General features: G+C 43.3%; 1 protein-coding gene across 1 annotated transcript in view; it reads left to right on the top strand.

Moving 5' to 3' along the window:
- The window catches only part of LOC147022155 (protein TANC2-like), a 437,623-nt gene that overhangs the window by 272,179 nt on the left and 148,501 nt on the right, over positions 1 to 16,943 (top strand). The window contains exon 10 of the mRNA XM_085890484.1: positions 16,187 to 16,455. Within this exon, the coding sequence (XP_085746610.1) occupies positions 16,187 to 16,455 (269 nt within the window). The remainder of the gene's footprint in view (positions 1 to 16,186; positions 16,456 to 16,943) is intronic.

Raw genomic sequence — 16,943 nt, 5'->3', positions numbered from 1 at the left:
TATTTGTATATATATATTTGTTTATATATATTTGTATATATATATATATATATATATATATATATATATATATATATATATATATATATATATATATATATATATATATTTGTCTTCGGTACAAGAGGAGGCTGGATAAATAAATGTATTGGAGTGAAGAGGTTTGGGAAATAAGAGTTGTGAAAAAAAAAAGAAAATGGAAGAGATTTTGATGAATACAAAGAAGAATGAAAGCATTTTCTCCTGATGGAGTCGTCAGACAAGTAAGGCTTTTTAAAAAATCAAAAATGTTCAACTTTTTTAATGTTATTAATCGCTTTAAAGGAAGAAACATTTTATTCAGTTTGTGGCTATTGAAAAGGGAAAGGGATAAGGACTGAAGGAGTAACTTTGCACAGCAGATTGATTTCGGGTTTTTTATTCTGATGATGTTATTGGGTTTTGTTTGTTTGTTTGTTTGTTTTTTGGGGTTTTTTGAGTGAAGAAGAGTTTTTTTTGTTGTTTGTAAATTTTTTGGCATGAGGAGGGGAAATGGATTGAGCTGAGGGATTGGAGGTAACAATTCTTGGGATTAAATGATCGAAAACGAAGTATGCACAATCAAAAACAGAGACAGAAGCAATTGTCATTTAAAATTGGTTAAATTGATACGGACAGAGGGGAGGAATAAGAAGAAGAAAAGTTTTTTTTTGTCCTTTTTTTATTATTTTTTGATTTGTATTAAACAGAACGTATAAGGTAGGAATTAAAACGAGGGTGGTGACGAATAACGTGGAGATAATTGGAGACACGTGTCATGGGTATGGGAAACAGTTGGGGGGGGGGGGACATGAGACGAAGGATCAAAATAGACAGAATGAGCATGAAAAAATACACATGAATGAGCACTCGATACGAACAGAGAACAGAAAATTTACGGCAGCACATACGAATCCAGATCCGATTACTGAACTTTTTGAAAGCAGATCTCTCAGAGGATCAAGAGAATGGCCAGGTAACTGGAGACGCAGAAGTAATATGCCCCACTCATGGGTCCTCAATGCTGGTAAGACATCTGTTTTGGGGGGAGACCCCAATATAATGAATTTTCAAGAGAATAACCAGTTTAGAAAACATATATATTTGTTATAATAAGACACCACCATATCATCTTCTTTTTTTTTCCTGGGAAAATACAATTTAGCATAACACTGTTTTGACGTACCCAGCAGTCCTGAGTGTCGTCTTCTATTCCCACTCAAGAAAGGCACACATTTCATTCCCACTTCCTACATTGATTTGTACTCCTCTATTTACTATTTTGTTCATTGCATGTGCATGAAATGCAACCTCTTCTGCATAATTTACTCATGCTGCATTAATTTTTGAACGACTACAACAAGCATATTATGTTGTTGTTGTTGTTGTTATTTTTATTATTATTACAACATGGCTAATCACCAGAGCCCGGATTGAAGGTGCTCCTCCCAAGCTTCATCCGAAAGCCCTTGCAGACGTTCACTCGGGGTGTCCTTATTTTATTTTTTTCGGAAATTTCAAGGGGCTAACCCGAATTTCGGTTGCTATTTATGAGAAAAAAATATATATATAAATATGAACCTGAAAAAAAATTTTTAGGGGTTGCTACCGTCCATCGAAATTTGAAAAAAAAGAAATTCATTTTATATTTTTCTTTTTTAAAATCTTATGCCAAAATGACATGAACATGTAATGTATGATGTTTTCTGGTGCATTAGAATCTGAAATACTGCAGAAAATTATTGTTGAACTTGGCAAGATTTTTCCAGTCCATCTCAGTGAAACTTGAAAAGTTTTTTAAAAAATCAAGATTTTATGTATTTTTCGCGTTTTTCAACTCCACAGTTTGCAGACAGAGTCTTTGAACAGACGGGACAAGAGCTATAGTTCATTTGTTCAAAGTTGATTTCTTACAGTCCAGGAATCGTTTTCGGTGATCAGTTACCGCTTGTAATCGGTACTGCTTTTGCTCCTCATCGTACGTAATAAGACTGTTGTACTCAGTCGCCAGGGCTACACCACACTCTGCACGGTCATTCACAACTTTCAGCTCGCTGACGATAGTGCGGCTCTGTACGAAACTATCTTCAGTTTCCCATTGATCCGGTCTTTGTGCAGAAAGTCAGAGTTCAAATGTCAGTACATCAAAAAAACTGCTTCTCGGAGATGCGAAATCTTCCGGTTTTCGGCGCATGATATCTTTCTGGTGAACAACTCTTTTCGGTGATTCATCATCGTCATCATCTTGTTCTTTAAGAGTTTGAGATATTTATCTTGCCAAAACGAAGTTTTTGCAAGATATGTTAGTCAGCTTGTATGTTTTTTTTTTTTTGTTTTTTTTGTTTGTTTGTTTGTTTGTCTGTAATCACGTATAAAAAATTCTGCAGAGCACAGTTATCATTGGAAATTTTTGTAACTTCGCATATCAGAGGCCTATAGAGGTCCCTTTCAGTGCACAAAATTTTGAAGGTCAAGGTCAAGGTCACTTTGTCGCAAATCAGGGGAGTCGACGAAACCCTTATTTTTTGAGTAATTTTGATCGGATCGTCTTAAAACTTCATGGGAATATAGTTCATGGTCTGGCGCTCAGCTGATTAATTTTTGGTGGCGATTGGCCTTGACCTTCATATGTTTTTTTTTTGTTATCTTGCCAAAACGAAGTTTTTGCAAGATATGTTAGTCAGATTGTATGTTTTTTTGTTTGTTTGTTTGTTTGTTTGTTTGTTTGTTTGTCTGTAATCACGTATAAAAAATTCTGCAGAGCACAGTTATCATTGGAAATGTTTGTAACTTCGCATATCAGAGGCCTATAGAGGTCACTTTCAGTGCACAAAATTTTGAAGGTCAAGGTCAAAGGTCAAGGTCACTTTGTCGCAAATCAGGGGAGTCGACGAAACCCTTATTTTTTGAGTAATTTTGATCGGATCATCTTCAAACTTCATGGGAATATAGTTCATGGTCTGGCGCTCAGCTGATTAATTTTTGGTGGCGATTGGCCTTGACCTTCATGGTTAGCGCCTGAGGTCAAACATATTTGACCCCAAGGTCAAATTTTCAAGTTTTAGGAACCAGATCGTGTAGTACCTCAAATTGAACACCTCGATGAGTGCTTTCTAGATATGTCAAACTTGAGACATTATGACGTCATTTGGTGACATTATGAGGCAAAAGCATATTTTTCATGGTTACTCTGCAGAACGATTCTCATCGGAATCTCTCGTCGGCAGATATTCCTCAAGGAGTCGCTCCTGATGGATAGCAGCTCTGTTCACCTCATTCTGACCTTAAATAAGTCACACGCGGTCACCTTTTGGCAAGATACGGGTCACCCTGCGGGTGACATTGGTTTCTTTTATTTTTGTCTCAATTAATATGTTTCAGTCAAATAGACATAATGGTATCAGTTCTACCAATAAATACCACAGCTGTCCCAGCAACTTTTTCACCGTTGCCATAGATATATGAACGTTCACTTCGGAATATTTATCCATTCGCTTTAACAATGTCAGGTCTGAATTCAGTATATATTCTGAAATGACAGAATAGTTATCATTAGTTCACGAAAGGCAATTTTGCTAAATGCCTGAATGACCGGATACCAGACCTGAAATTGACGGCAGTCAGTCAGTCACTGACTGACGGACTCGATGATTCAATGGAGTAATGAGCAGACAATACAACAGATCTAAACAATAAATATCTCATACGTACAACAAGCCGTGTCAGTACAAGAACAAAAGACATAATTTCATGTTGAAAATGGAAAATTTTCCCATTTTTGAGCCACGTTTCGGGACATATGTAACACTTTTTGGGATTAAAAACATTTTTTTTCGGTTATTCACGTTCGAACCAACCAGTAAGCACGCAAAAATTTCATGAAAAATATCTCTGACATAAAAATACAAAAAAACATAAAAATGCACATTTTTTACAATTTTTGACAGCTGGTCGCAACCCCTAGGCAATTTTTTTTTGGGTTCATCTTTTTTAATTATTTTTTTTCTCATAAATATCAACCTAAATTCGGGTTAGCCCCTTGAAATTTCCGAAAAAAATAAAATAAGGACAGACCTAACGTTCACCTGACATTACGGAGCTCGAAAGGTTTATCGACAGTAATGTGCAAGAGTACCGTGTTGAGGGGTGGCTAAATGGCGTACCGGATGACGCCGACCTGAAGAGGCCTCCTCCCCTGATATTGCAGAAAGAGCAGCCATCAGACAGTCTTATCAGGGTCACTCATGCTGTGAGAAAGGTCTGCGACACCCCTGGAACACCACAATACCAAACTTTAATTAATATGGCTATGCGAACTCCACTCCCCCTGATAGTCATTCGGGATGGGCTTGAGCAGAGTGATATGGCCGCGCGAACTTCGTGGTTCAAGGTGGGCGAATGGGGATGACTTTGAGCACAATATGGCCGCACAAACCCCGCTTCCTACGGTGGATGAACGGGACGACTCTGGTCATAGCAAAATGGCCGCGCATGCTCCGCTTCCTTTGATGGAAGAGCGGGATGGCCACGGGAAGAGCAACATGGCCGTGCGAACCCCCCTCCCCATGTACCATAAGCCAGACTCCAGCTTGTAAGCCATCCTTGCCGCAGCGGAAGTGTGTTCTTCATTTTCGAGTTCCGTTGAGATAACCAACAACAACAACACTAAAGTTGTTTCTGAATTGTAGGCACTTCAAACATATATTACATCTTCCCCTTAAAGATGGACAAGAGCAGTGAACAAGTTATTATTACATGAGAAAATAGTACGGAACTCAAACCAATGCAGTCAGAAAAATAGAATCAGAACATAAAATAAATGGAAGCATTGATCGCTTGCAAAGTCCAACTCGGTCACAAAACAAAACAAAATATCAAACGCCTCAATCGACATTACCTTGCAACAATTCAAATCCAATTCAGTACTAGGAAACATCCAAACTTAACAAGGGTAACATTTACAGTTCATCACAAGTCAAGTCCGTTTGATCGACAACTGATACGGCCACTTCGAGGAAGAGTTATGCATGGGGTAACTGGGCGAGCTGTAGATACTGACGGGGTGACTGCTCTGTCTAACTCACCCAGATCTGCAGTAGGTGCAGTGTCACCAGCTGGAGACTTCATATCTGACGAACAGCTTGAGCCATCATGGGCCTCACTGGCAGCGTTATCAGTATCACCGAAAGACCGATCGAGAGTAAAACACCCTCATTGACTACACTGGTGCTCTTGGATAAATGTCGACGGTTACAGCGATAAGTGTCACCCATTTCTCGGGCCTGAACTACGTATTAACGTGGCTCACAATGCTGTTTCACAATCACAGCTGGTATCCAGCTTTTGGAACCCGTCGGAGGCTCCATTCAAACTTCATCATTCTGATGAAATGGTGGAAGATCTTTGAGTGAGTGATGATCATGGTAGAACTTCTGTTTTGCTTTTTCCAGGTGAAAGTGCCTTTTCACAGCATCACGGTCATAAGCTATAGGCACCAGAAGACCTCGGGCAATGAGAAGGGTATTCCTCAGATGTTTTCCCATCAGTAGTTGAGCCGGTGATAGATGAATGCCTTCCAGTGGTGTTGTGCTGTAATCCAGCAAGGCCAGGTGCTTGTCTGTAGATTTTCACCAGTCGTTTTTCCGTTTGTACAGCCCTCTCTTCCTCTCCATTTGAACGCAGATATCTGGGGCTAGACGTTCTAAGAATGATTCCATAATCTTTGCAAAATTTCCTCACAAGTTGTGAGTTGTACATAGTCCCATTATCACTCCCGAGAGTCTCCAGTAGACCATTTCGACTAAACTGTGCTTTTAGCCACTCAAGAGTTCCACTGCAGTGTAAATCCTTGACTTCATCCACCGCAATGAATTTGGAGTAATCGTCAACCGCTATCAAGTATGTTTTAGCATCAAACTGGAACAGGTCTGTCCCAATTTCACTCCAAGGTAGATTCGGTGGAGGAGTCCGTTTCAGGAGCTCAGCAGGCAGGCAATTTTGATAGTCTGCACACTTGGAACAGTTCGGAACAGTTTGCTCAATGTCCGCATTCGTGGAGGGCCAGTATAGAACCTCCCAAGCTCGTTGCTTACACTTGACTATTCCAAGACGCAAATCGTGAATCAGGCTCAGCATGCCGAGTCGCAGAGTAGGTGGTATGACAATTTGCATGCCTTTGTACATGATGCCATCCATAATCGAAAGTTCTCTCCGGGACTATCAGAATGGTCAAAGACAGAATGATACATCTCGCCCGGCCTCTGGCCATCCCTCAAGAATCATGGACTGTAAATGGACAAGTTCTGACTGAGTTGCTTTTTGAAGATCCGCACACCTCTCGGCAGAGCCGGATAGAACGTCCGGCATTGGAATATGCTCCAAGTTGTCCAGTTCTGAGTGAGTATCTGGCAGGTACGCCCCAGAAAGGGTGTTTGGAAGTTGCATTTCCTCCCCTCTTCTGAACTGAATGTTGAGGTCATACCATTGTAATCATAGTAGCATGCTCTGCAGTCTCATCGGAGCGGACAGCAACGGCTTCTTGGCGATCATTTCCAGAGGCTTGTGGTCATTGGAGACAGCGACTGGTTTCCCAAATATATATCATTAAAACTTCTTGCAGGAATGAACTGTGGATGGCATCTCCTTCTCCATAAAGGTCCTGGAACTGCATGCGACAGGTCGGCTGTCCTGTAAGAGAACTTCACCAAGTCCACTTCGGCTAGCATCACATTGAATCTTGACTGGTTTGTTAACATCAAAGTAATCAAGAACAGGCGGAGAACAGGAAAGTTCCTTCAGTCTCTCAAATTCTCTGGCTTGAGCCGGTTGCCATTGATATTTAATATCTGATTTCAGCAGCTTTCGGAGTGGAGCTAACTCGTCACTCAACCGAGGGATGAACTTTGACAGATACGTGATAAATCCAATGAAGCGCCTCCCAGCTTCCTTATCGGTCGGAATCGGCATACTATGAACTGCCTCAACTTTGGCCAGATCAGGCGATAATCCATCAGCAGACAGTATGTGTCCTATGTACTGTACCTGTGACTGGGGGATTTTGCACTTCTGCAGATTCAACTTCAGATTGTAATTTGTTGCTCTTTCAATAACCTTTTTCAGAATTCGATCATGCAACTCCACGTTTGGACCAGCTACAAGAACGCCATCCATGATCGCGAATCTCATCCATGATCGCGAATCTCATCCATGATCACACATCTATGCCCTCAATCATCTGGTCCATAATCCTGTGAAAAATTTCAGGTTCACATTTCAGTCCAAGAAGGAAGCCGAAGCCACCTGTACCTCCCGAATGATGTATTAAATAATACACGTCACATAGGACGATTCCTCGTCCAGTTTGATTTGTAGGAACCCTGACTTTGCATCAAGCACTGAGAACACCTTGGCATCAGGTATACTTGCAACAACCTCCTCAACCGTGCACATGGGATGGTGCTCCCTCAAGATGACTTGGTTCAGATCAGATGGATCAAGACAGATTCTCAGTTTGTCATTTCTGAAACATACCACCATTGAGCTGACCCATTCAGTTGGTTCATTAACTTTGGCAATGTATTCATCGGATTCCATCTCCCCCAGTCGGGTTTTAATACGTGGCAAGCGGGAAGCTGGTTGTCACCATGAAGCAGGTACTACTCCCTTCACACGAGGTTGCAATTTAATTGTATACATGCCTGGCAGAGTTCCAGTAGTTCGCACGAGGTCCGGATATTCCTTCAACTCAGCAAGAATGTCACCGGGGTCCACTTCAGTTCCAATGGAATCGAGTCTGATGATCAGACACACAACTTCAGCTGTATCTCCGGATATTATGCTTTCCTGTGAGAGAGCAACCACTTCAAAGGTTGTGGTGAATGTCTTGCCACGGAACTGAATAGGAAGATCCATGGCTGCTACGGGTTTTATCCTGTGATTCGAGTAGGTACACAATAGCGTTGCTGATTGACAAAGTTCTGCAGTGTGCGTAAGACGCTGATAATCAGATAGTGTTATTGTGTTGAAAGAGCTCCGGTATCAATTCTGAAGGTCACTTGCCTTCCTGACACCAAGAGAGACTGCCTCCATTTATCACCTCGTGATGTAGCCGTTGTCTGCAGTGCACGGATCCATAGAATTTGGCTATTGGTTTCATCCATGTTCTCGGTTGTATCAGCGCAAGCACTGTCCAACTGAGTTTCAACCGAATGTATGCTAGCATGTCAACGGCAAGCTGCAAGCCAATGGTTCAGTTTCTTGCAATAAGAGCAGTTGGATCCAATTGCTGGGCATTCACCATGATTCCATGCATGGTTAGGATCCTTACCACAGCGGTGGCAGCTGACCTTATGCTGGGGTCTATTCGGGGTTGCTCTCCTCTGTGAGGACAGTTGTGGTGCTGGGTTCAATTGTGGTTTCGGCCTCGCTTGTTTGTCGTGTGTTGCAGCTACACTCGTGTCCTCATCACGGACAATGCGAACTTGAGTCCTTAAAAGCTCATATTGCTGAACCACTTGAAGAGCTTTGGCCAGTGTAAGTGCCTCACCTCTGTCTCGCAGGTACTTCTGGACCTTCTCCTCATGCACACCTTGGATAATCGCATCCACGAGCACATCTTCAGATTGCGCATACTCGCAGTCCAAGAGAATGAGACACAAGTCCTCAACAAAGTTATCAAACGATTCCTCAGAGCTTTGTTTCCTCTTGATCAGCCAATGCCTCGCGATGCGCTTGTTTTTTCGGGGACAAATATGCAATTCCAATTTATCCAGAACTTTGTTTAGGTCATCCTTCAGTCCATTCAAAAGTCTCGTCCTTGTTCTCCGATCCGTGTTCCAAGCCAGCCTGCCTTGCGTTTGTCAGGCAGATCAGCCAATGCACTGTCGAAAAGAAATCCAAAGTTATTTCGAAATCGAACAAATTCCTGATATAAGGAATCCGAATCCCAGTCAATTGTGGGGTGCTCAAAGTTATCGGATGCCATAGTTTATGCATCTCAGATATCAGATTCAGATTGCACAAATGAACGGAATTACCTGCGGATCACTTCTGACACCATGTTACAAAAGCCAGACACCAGCTTGTAAGCCATCCGGGCCGCACCGGAAGTGCATTCTTTATTTTTCTCCTTCCGTTGAGATAACCAACAACACCATCAAAAACAACAACAACACTACACTTGTTTCTGAATTGTAGGCATTTCAAACATATATTACAGTGGATGAGCGGGTCAGCCTTGGGCAGAGTAACATGGCCGCGTGTACTCCGCTCCCGACGAAGGAAGAGCTGGACTGCCATAGGAAGGGCAACATGGCAGTATGAATCCCTCCCCTCGGCGAGTGAGTGGGTCGGCCTTGAGCAAAGCTGTAAATCATTTGATGATAGACAGCCAAATCCTCTAAGCTCGCAGAAGGTGTAAAGGAATAAGGTGGCTCCTTGGACGCTCCTTAGTCCAATTATTACATGAACACATACAGCAGCAGCAGGATTTTGTGACCCTGAGCCCAATACAAAACTTAGCCGTGTCCGGTTTTCAGCAGCCATTGTAAGTGGTGCCAGCGCAGGTGATGACAACGATGGGCAGCCGGTAGCCACTGGCAGTGCCATTGAAGCCATTGTTGACATCGACGGAGGCTCGGTGGCCACTGGCAGTGCCGCTGTTTCTGGTGACGATAGTGACATGTGTTTGGTGGCCACCGGGAAGGCCTTCTCGGCTCTTACTCCTCCATGCTCCAAAAGTAAGCTCACCAACACGAGGAAGCATTCCATTCAGTGCCGGTTATGTCATTCTTATTACCACTATTAGTGTGTTAAATTGTCTGGGCGTCAGGCGGCGGTGCTTACGGCCAAATGGTCATGCCCAGCTTGTCTTGGGATTACACCGAAGGCCACCCCGGCTATCCCAGCCTAACCAAATGACTTTTCCACCTACTTATTGAGATGTCGTAATCATTTTAGGGTATTCCGTAAAGTACCCAAGGGTGCTCGTATCCCTGTTGCTGATGCTCTTGGTAAACTTCGCCGTGACATTGTCCTCACAAACCAGGCCCCCTTGGTCTGGTATCACCTCCTTGGTTTTTGTTACTTTGGCCTTAGTGCGCCCAATAAAGAAGCTCTGGACTTCCCCAATGTCTCATTGACTTCTATAGTCAAGCGTTAGGTGACCGATTTTTTTTTTTTTTTGGCAATGGATGTCTTGCCACCGCTTTAAGTCGTCCTTTCTGGCAACTCCATAATTAAGCCTCGTAAAGCCGATAACTCTCAACGTATCAACAGAAGGGTGAAAGCAAAATTTGCCGGTATGAATATCAAGGGGGCCATCAGATAGTTGGCGTCTTGTGAGGGGCATGCCCCACAATCAACCGAAATGATCAAAGCCAAACACCTGGCTGCCCTGCCTGACCTCACACTACCGGCCATGCCCGACGGTGAATTAGCCACTCTGTTGGTTCTTTCTGAGCATTCCATCTGAATTGTGGTCAATCTTTTTCCATCTGTTTTGGCTGCGGGTCCCGATGGGCTCAGACCGGGACATCGTCAGGCTCTTTTGTGCAAGAAATCTGCTGATGTGGGGGCCTGCTTACTCTCTTCTCTTACCCTGTTCATGAACATGGTTCTGCGGGGAGAGATTTCCGAAGCCATGCGTTCTGTTTTTTTCGGTGCAAATTTATTTGCTCTAACCAAGGACGGTGGTGTTCATCTGATCACTGTGGGCAATACTTTGCACCATCTCATGACCAAAGCTGCAGTCCGATCCTTTTCTGAAGATCTCGTGGCTGAGCTTCGTCCTTTCCAGTTGGGCTATTCAACTAAAGGTGGGTGTGAAGCAGCTGCCCACGCTGCCAAAATTTATCTGACAAATCCGCCTCCTAATCGCATCTTTCTTAAGATTGACATGCGTAATACATTTAATTGCTTGAGGGATGACTTTTTGGGGGGGGGCTGAAGTACGAAGGCTCACCGCCAGTATCTATCTGCTCATCTGGCAGGCATACGCCAGGCCTTCTGATTTGTTCTATAGCAACGAGGCCATTTATTCAGCAACTGGCATTCAACAGGGTGACCCCTTCGGGCCAGGTCTTTTTTCCCTGGGCATTGACCCGAGAGCCAGAAGGGTTCATTCAGAATTCAATATATGGTACCTCGACGACGCATCGTTTGGAGATGAACCCGTGAAAGTCCTGGCTGACCTCCAGAATATCATTGCCCAGTTGACCGATATTGGCCTCGAGATCAATGTTGGCAAGTGCGAGTTGACCACCTCAACATGTATTGCTGGATGATTGTCAACTTACCGAGGCCATAATTAAGGCAGTGCTTCCTGATATTAAGATTGTTTTGATCAACGACTGCACTTTTATTGATGCTCCGATCTCCCTGAGGCCTTCGCCAAAAGCTATTATCGAGAAACATGATGACATGATCCGTATGGCAGGCTGTCTGGAGCAAATTGACACGCACGAAGCATTTGTGCTGCTCAAAAACTGTTTCGCCCTGCCCAAGCTCCCATCTTTTGGCCCCTGCCACTAAGGAAAGCGGAATGTGGCTCCATGCAGTCCCTGTTCCTTCTTTTGGACCACAGCTTGACCCCGAGTCTTTCGGATTTGCAGTTGCACTCTGAGTTGGAGCATCAGTCTGTGAGTGGCATAAATGTCAATGTGGCAGTATGATGGATACACTTGGACACCATGGTCTGTCATGCCATTTCAGTGCCGGTTTAGACATTCGGCCTTTAACGATGTGGTCAAACGTGCCCTTTATAGGGCAGGAATACCATCTGTCCTGGAACCCCTTGGTGTAGACCTTGGTGAAAACACCCACCCGGATGGCTTGGCCATTGGTCCACACAAGAATGGGAAAAGCCTAACCGAGAATTGCACTTGTGTCGACACTTTCGACATATCACGCGTTTACAATGCAACCTCAATGGCAGGAGCAGCTCCCACTGATGCGGAAGTTCTGAAACACAATAAATATGCCGGCCTCAGCCAAACTTATTTCTTCGAACCAATCACCATCAAAACAACTGGAGTGTATGGCCGATCTACATCCAACATCATTAGTGATATCGGTCGAAAGCTCGTTGCATCCACTGGTGATATTAGACAACTGGACTGGTTCAAGCAGTGACTGAGCTTGGCCGTCCAGCCGGGAAACACCATTAGCATTCTGGCTTTGGCACGGGAAGAACAAAATCTCCCATTAACACCATTTTCAAGTCTAGGGTTTTTTCGGGGTTTTAGATGTGGGGGTTTTACTCATTTATTTTGAAGGTTTTTTTGTTTATCTTTTTATCTTTTTCAAAACTTACATTTACTTGGTTGGAGTTTAATTCTTTTTTAAAGATATATGTTTTTTTAATTTTAAAGTAAAAAAAAATATTTTTTTTTTATTATTGTTGTTGTTATTATTATTATTATTATTATTATTATTATTATAATTACTACCTGAGAACCAAATCTATCAGCGATCTTGTTCCAAGCATGCAACACGTTCTTCATGCAACAGACTGCTGCCCCGATCGCTCCCAAAATTAAAAATAAGCTTGGTTACATGCATGAAGCAAAAATATGTCTCCTGCTTATGTGCATAAATAATAATACATTGTTGTTATATAGCTTGGATTATTATAATTGCACTGTTCCAGAGGCAGATGCCTGAGGCCTGAAGCCAGCCGATCCGTACTTTCGCCTTCACAAGGCCCATGATGCCTTTATCTGCGCAACCTTTTTTGTTTTGTTTTGGTCTACATTGTCGAGGCTCATATGAGAGCCAACACACAACGCACAGCAAGGGGGGCATGAGACAAGAGGGGCGAGAGAGGGAAGGACAAAACAGTGGGGAACAGAGACATTAGGAGATCTGTGGAGTGTGGGAGGGAGAGGGATGGGGCGGGGAACACGGGGAATACAAGATGGACATGACAGGGACTTTCGCGAAGGAAAGCAGGGAATTTGAAGGTGGTGTGTTTGGGGTGGATTAACGGGGGTAGAAAAGATTGAGGTTTTGGAAGGGGGAAGATATGATGTGGTGGTGAATGGCTGTTTTGAAGGCCTGGAGGGAAGAATTGGATTGAAGAGTGTGGAAATTTATTCCAAAGGTGGGGAAAAAGAGGAATAAAAGAGTGAAGATGAGCAGTGATTCGTAATTTTGGTAGTTTTACCAGAAGGGGGTTGCTGGCGGACCTTGAGCGCCCTGTGGAAATATGAGGGGGACATATCGCAGAGAGACAGACAGGGGGGCAAGACCGGAGAGGAGACGGTAGAAGACAGAAAGACCACCGACCTGCCTGCGGTGAGAGAGTGAGAGGCCCAAAGACTCTTCCTCATCGCGGGAGATACCAATGATCCGAAATGCCTTTGTTTCCACAACGTGAAGCCGAGAAAGGTGAGAGGCAGGAGCACCAGCCCAGAGGGGAGAGCAATACTCCATCAGGCCATGGACGAATGCTTTGTATGTGGTCAGGACCTTCGGTGGGCCGAGGGAGGACTTTGCAGGATGTAGGATTCCCAGTTGGCGACTGGCTTTGGAGGCCAGGCCACTGAACCTTTCGATATCTGATATTTTTAAGTCACTGAGGTTGTTTTACAGCTGACAGGGTGGCAGAGAGAGAGAGAGAGAGAGAGAGAGAGAGAGAGAGAGAGAGAGAGAGAGAGAGAGAGAGAGAGAGAGAGAGAGAGAAAGAGAGAAAGAGAGAAAGAGAGAAAGAGAGAAAGAGAGAAAGAGAGAAAGAGAGAAAGAGAGAAAGAGAGAAAGAGAGAAAGAGAGAAAGAGACAGAGACAGACTCACTCACTCTCCTCTAATCTGTCTGGCTTGGATTTGAATCCCGACACAACTACAAACTGGCATCCCGGTGTTTCACAGGTAGGGTGATTCTTCAATGTGTGTGCTGTCCCTCAGATGGATGTTAAACAAGCATCCTGTTTTCCAGCATTTGTTCGTGGGCATTTATTATCCCATGGGGTCCTTCATGAAGAGTAGTTGAGCTATTGCCGGCACCATAGCCAAATTCTAAATTCCTGCCATAAACCAGCAGGGGTTTCGCATCAGTAGCACAACCATACCCTCAGCCAACGATGCTATCCCGCAGCCTTGTTTTGCGTACGAACGACAATGACGAGGTTGTTTTACATTGACCGGAAAACTTGAAGGGAGGGCATGGCGATTGTGAATGTGACACTTCCAAAGATGTGTTCGGCTTACCACAGCACAAAAATGGCTGACGGATGATTTTTTTTGTTTGAGGATACAATTGTGGAGTAAGGCCAGCTGTCCAACCAATATAAACAGACATACAAAAACTTGCTCCATTTTATACAAGTAAGTACATATTAATACTGCATTAAATTATCATCATTATTATTATTATTTCTGAGCTGCTAAAACAAGGAATTATTATATTATGTTTATTAATGTTATTATTGAACCACTAAGACCAGTGCAAGTATTTCACCACATTGACCCTGGTTGTGTGTCCACCTCTGTGATGTACAATTTAGGTTAGATTTTTGAAGAAATAGGATCTGACAAAAAACTTTCATCCTGGTGGCTTGTCAGGCAGATCAACGCATTATTAGTCTCGCCCCGAAAGGGATGCAAGACTATTTCAGTGTGTGTGTGTGTGTGTGTGTGTGTGTGTGTGTGTGTGTGTGTGTGTGTGTGTGTGTGTGTGTGTGTGTGTGTGTGTGTGTGTGTGTGTGTGCGCGCGTGTGTGTGCGTGTGTGCGCGCGCGCGTGTGCGTGTTTGTGTCCACATCTATATATTTTCGCTTTCAATATGTTTTTTTTTCTGCAACTGCTTGTCCGACTGATGTGAAACTTTTAACATAGGAGGGACTCCCCATGGAGAATATTTTATTGCTACCTCTGACGGCATAGGTCACATGCAGCGACATTTGATTAAAGGAAAAAATTTGGACGTCATTTTCTCAGAAACCGCTCGGTGAAAAAACTGAAACTTCGCATATCATCAACGACTGATGGGGTATATAGGGTGACAATGATGATGTCATCGGTGAAGTGGTATTCCAGCCATAATTGGTTGAATTCAAATCCTTGTCCAAAAATCTGAAACTTCATGTATATGATCTATAACCCAATGTGAGTGAAGCATTAAATTTATAACGTCATAGGTCACATGGTATGGCAACCATATTGGATTTAAGGAAAACATTTGGATATCATCTTCTCCGAAACCGCTCAATGAAAAATATTGAAACTTGACATGTGTCATTAACTTGCCATGGAGTATATAGGGTAATAACGATGTCATCAGTGAAGTGGTATTCCAGCCATAATTGGTTGAAATGAAATCTTTATTTGAAAAATCTGAAACTTCAGATATCTGAACTATGACTGGATGTGAGTGAAGCATTAAATTTATGATGTTCTCACACATGCCAATAAACTATGTGACAATATGGGGTGCGTGGCTAATACGGGAAAATGGGCCATAATATCAGTGGGCCATAATATCAGTATCAGTGGGCCATGGCCATACCAGTGTTCAGTTAGCGATGGTAGTTTTCTACAGAAGGAAGACATGAGCCGAGACTATGCGCTCGACGAGTGTTGTTCTAGGTGAGTATGTTTTCTGGTGGACGAAGCATTAAGCTGACTGGTTAGACTGTTTGAACTTGCTTTGAGATGTTAAATACCCCACAGTATGTTTAGAATACATGTAGGACGTTTTGACCAGAACCCTGGAAATGATTATTTGATGTCTTTTGTTTCGTCAAATGTACATTTTACAAATTGTAATATTTAATAATTATTCGCACAGAACAAACATCACCCTCTCCCCACCCTCACCGAGCCCCTCCTTTAAGTGCTCCCTTCCTATTTTATGTGATACAGAAGTGACTTCTTGAAGAGGCTGAAATTTTTGTTTCATTTTCGATGTGTTCATATAATATATTATAATGTGTGAATGCTGAGATGGTAATATAAAAGCATATAAACTGGTAATATATATAATGGTAATATATTGCTGGTGTGATGAACGAAGTGCTGTCTTGTGTTTTTTTTTTCTTTTTCTGAGTTTATTACTTTTTCCTTTGCACCTGTGTAAAACACAACTTTCAAACCCAAATAATTTTCTCATCCTGGATGCTCTGCCACCCCCTCTTTCCTCCACCCTTCCCCACCCACATACTCTGATTCCCATCAGGTTGTGGCCTTCCATTTTTGCCAGGCAGATAATGCATGCACTTGTCTGGTGCCAGAGTTTGTACACAGCCTGGCAGCTCAGTTGAGCCGTGCACCTCAGCTTGCAGCCTATCGTCGCATGCTTCTCACAGAGCCCCACCTGCAGAGTTCCCTCGCACTGCGTGCCTGTTTGCAGGACCCAGCTGCTGCACTTCGCCGTGGTGTTCTTGAACCTCTTTCTGCCCTTCGCAGAGGTGACCTTACATTACGATATAAACTGCGGCATGTGCTGTACTGAGCCCTCTCTTCCCTCAAAGTTACACCTTCATTTTTCCTTCACAATCGCTCCTTTCACCTCTGCAGATCTCTCTCTCTCTCTCTCTCTCTCTCTCTCTCTCTCTCTCTCTCTCTCTCTCTCTCTCTCTCTCTCTCTCTCTCTCTCTCTCTCTCTCTCTCTCATTAATTTTCAGAGTTGACTGGTTTTATTGCCTCACTGCACCTGTAACTTATATTATAGGAATATTGCTTCAAATTATGAAGCAGACAGGGTGGGGGTGGGACGTTGGGATGTTATCTTTGTGCAAATCCTTGCAGAGGTCATCCCGGTGTACACAACTGGAAACTTCATCATGTAACGAACGGTCTTCCCTTATTTTGTGACAAATGCTAATTGAGGTACTTGGATAGCAAAAACTGGGCTAAAACTGTAACATGAATTGCCAGGGCTGGGTGTGACATCCAAGTGTAATGTCAGCCAGGATTGAGTAAATGCCTCAAGT

This window comes from Eptatretus burgeri, chromosome 8 (genome assembly GCF_056783735.1).
Source record: "Eptatretus burgeri isolate ZD-2024b chromosome 8, Ebu_testis_v1, whole genome shotgun sequence".
Taxonomy (NCBI): domain Eukaryota; kingdom Metazoa; phylum Chordata; class Myxini; order Myxiniformes; family Myxinidae; genus Eptatretus; species Eptatretus burgeri.
Note: the sequence above shows the minus strand (reverse complement) of the source record. Positions and strands in the feature narration are given on the sequence as shown.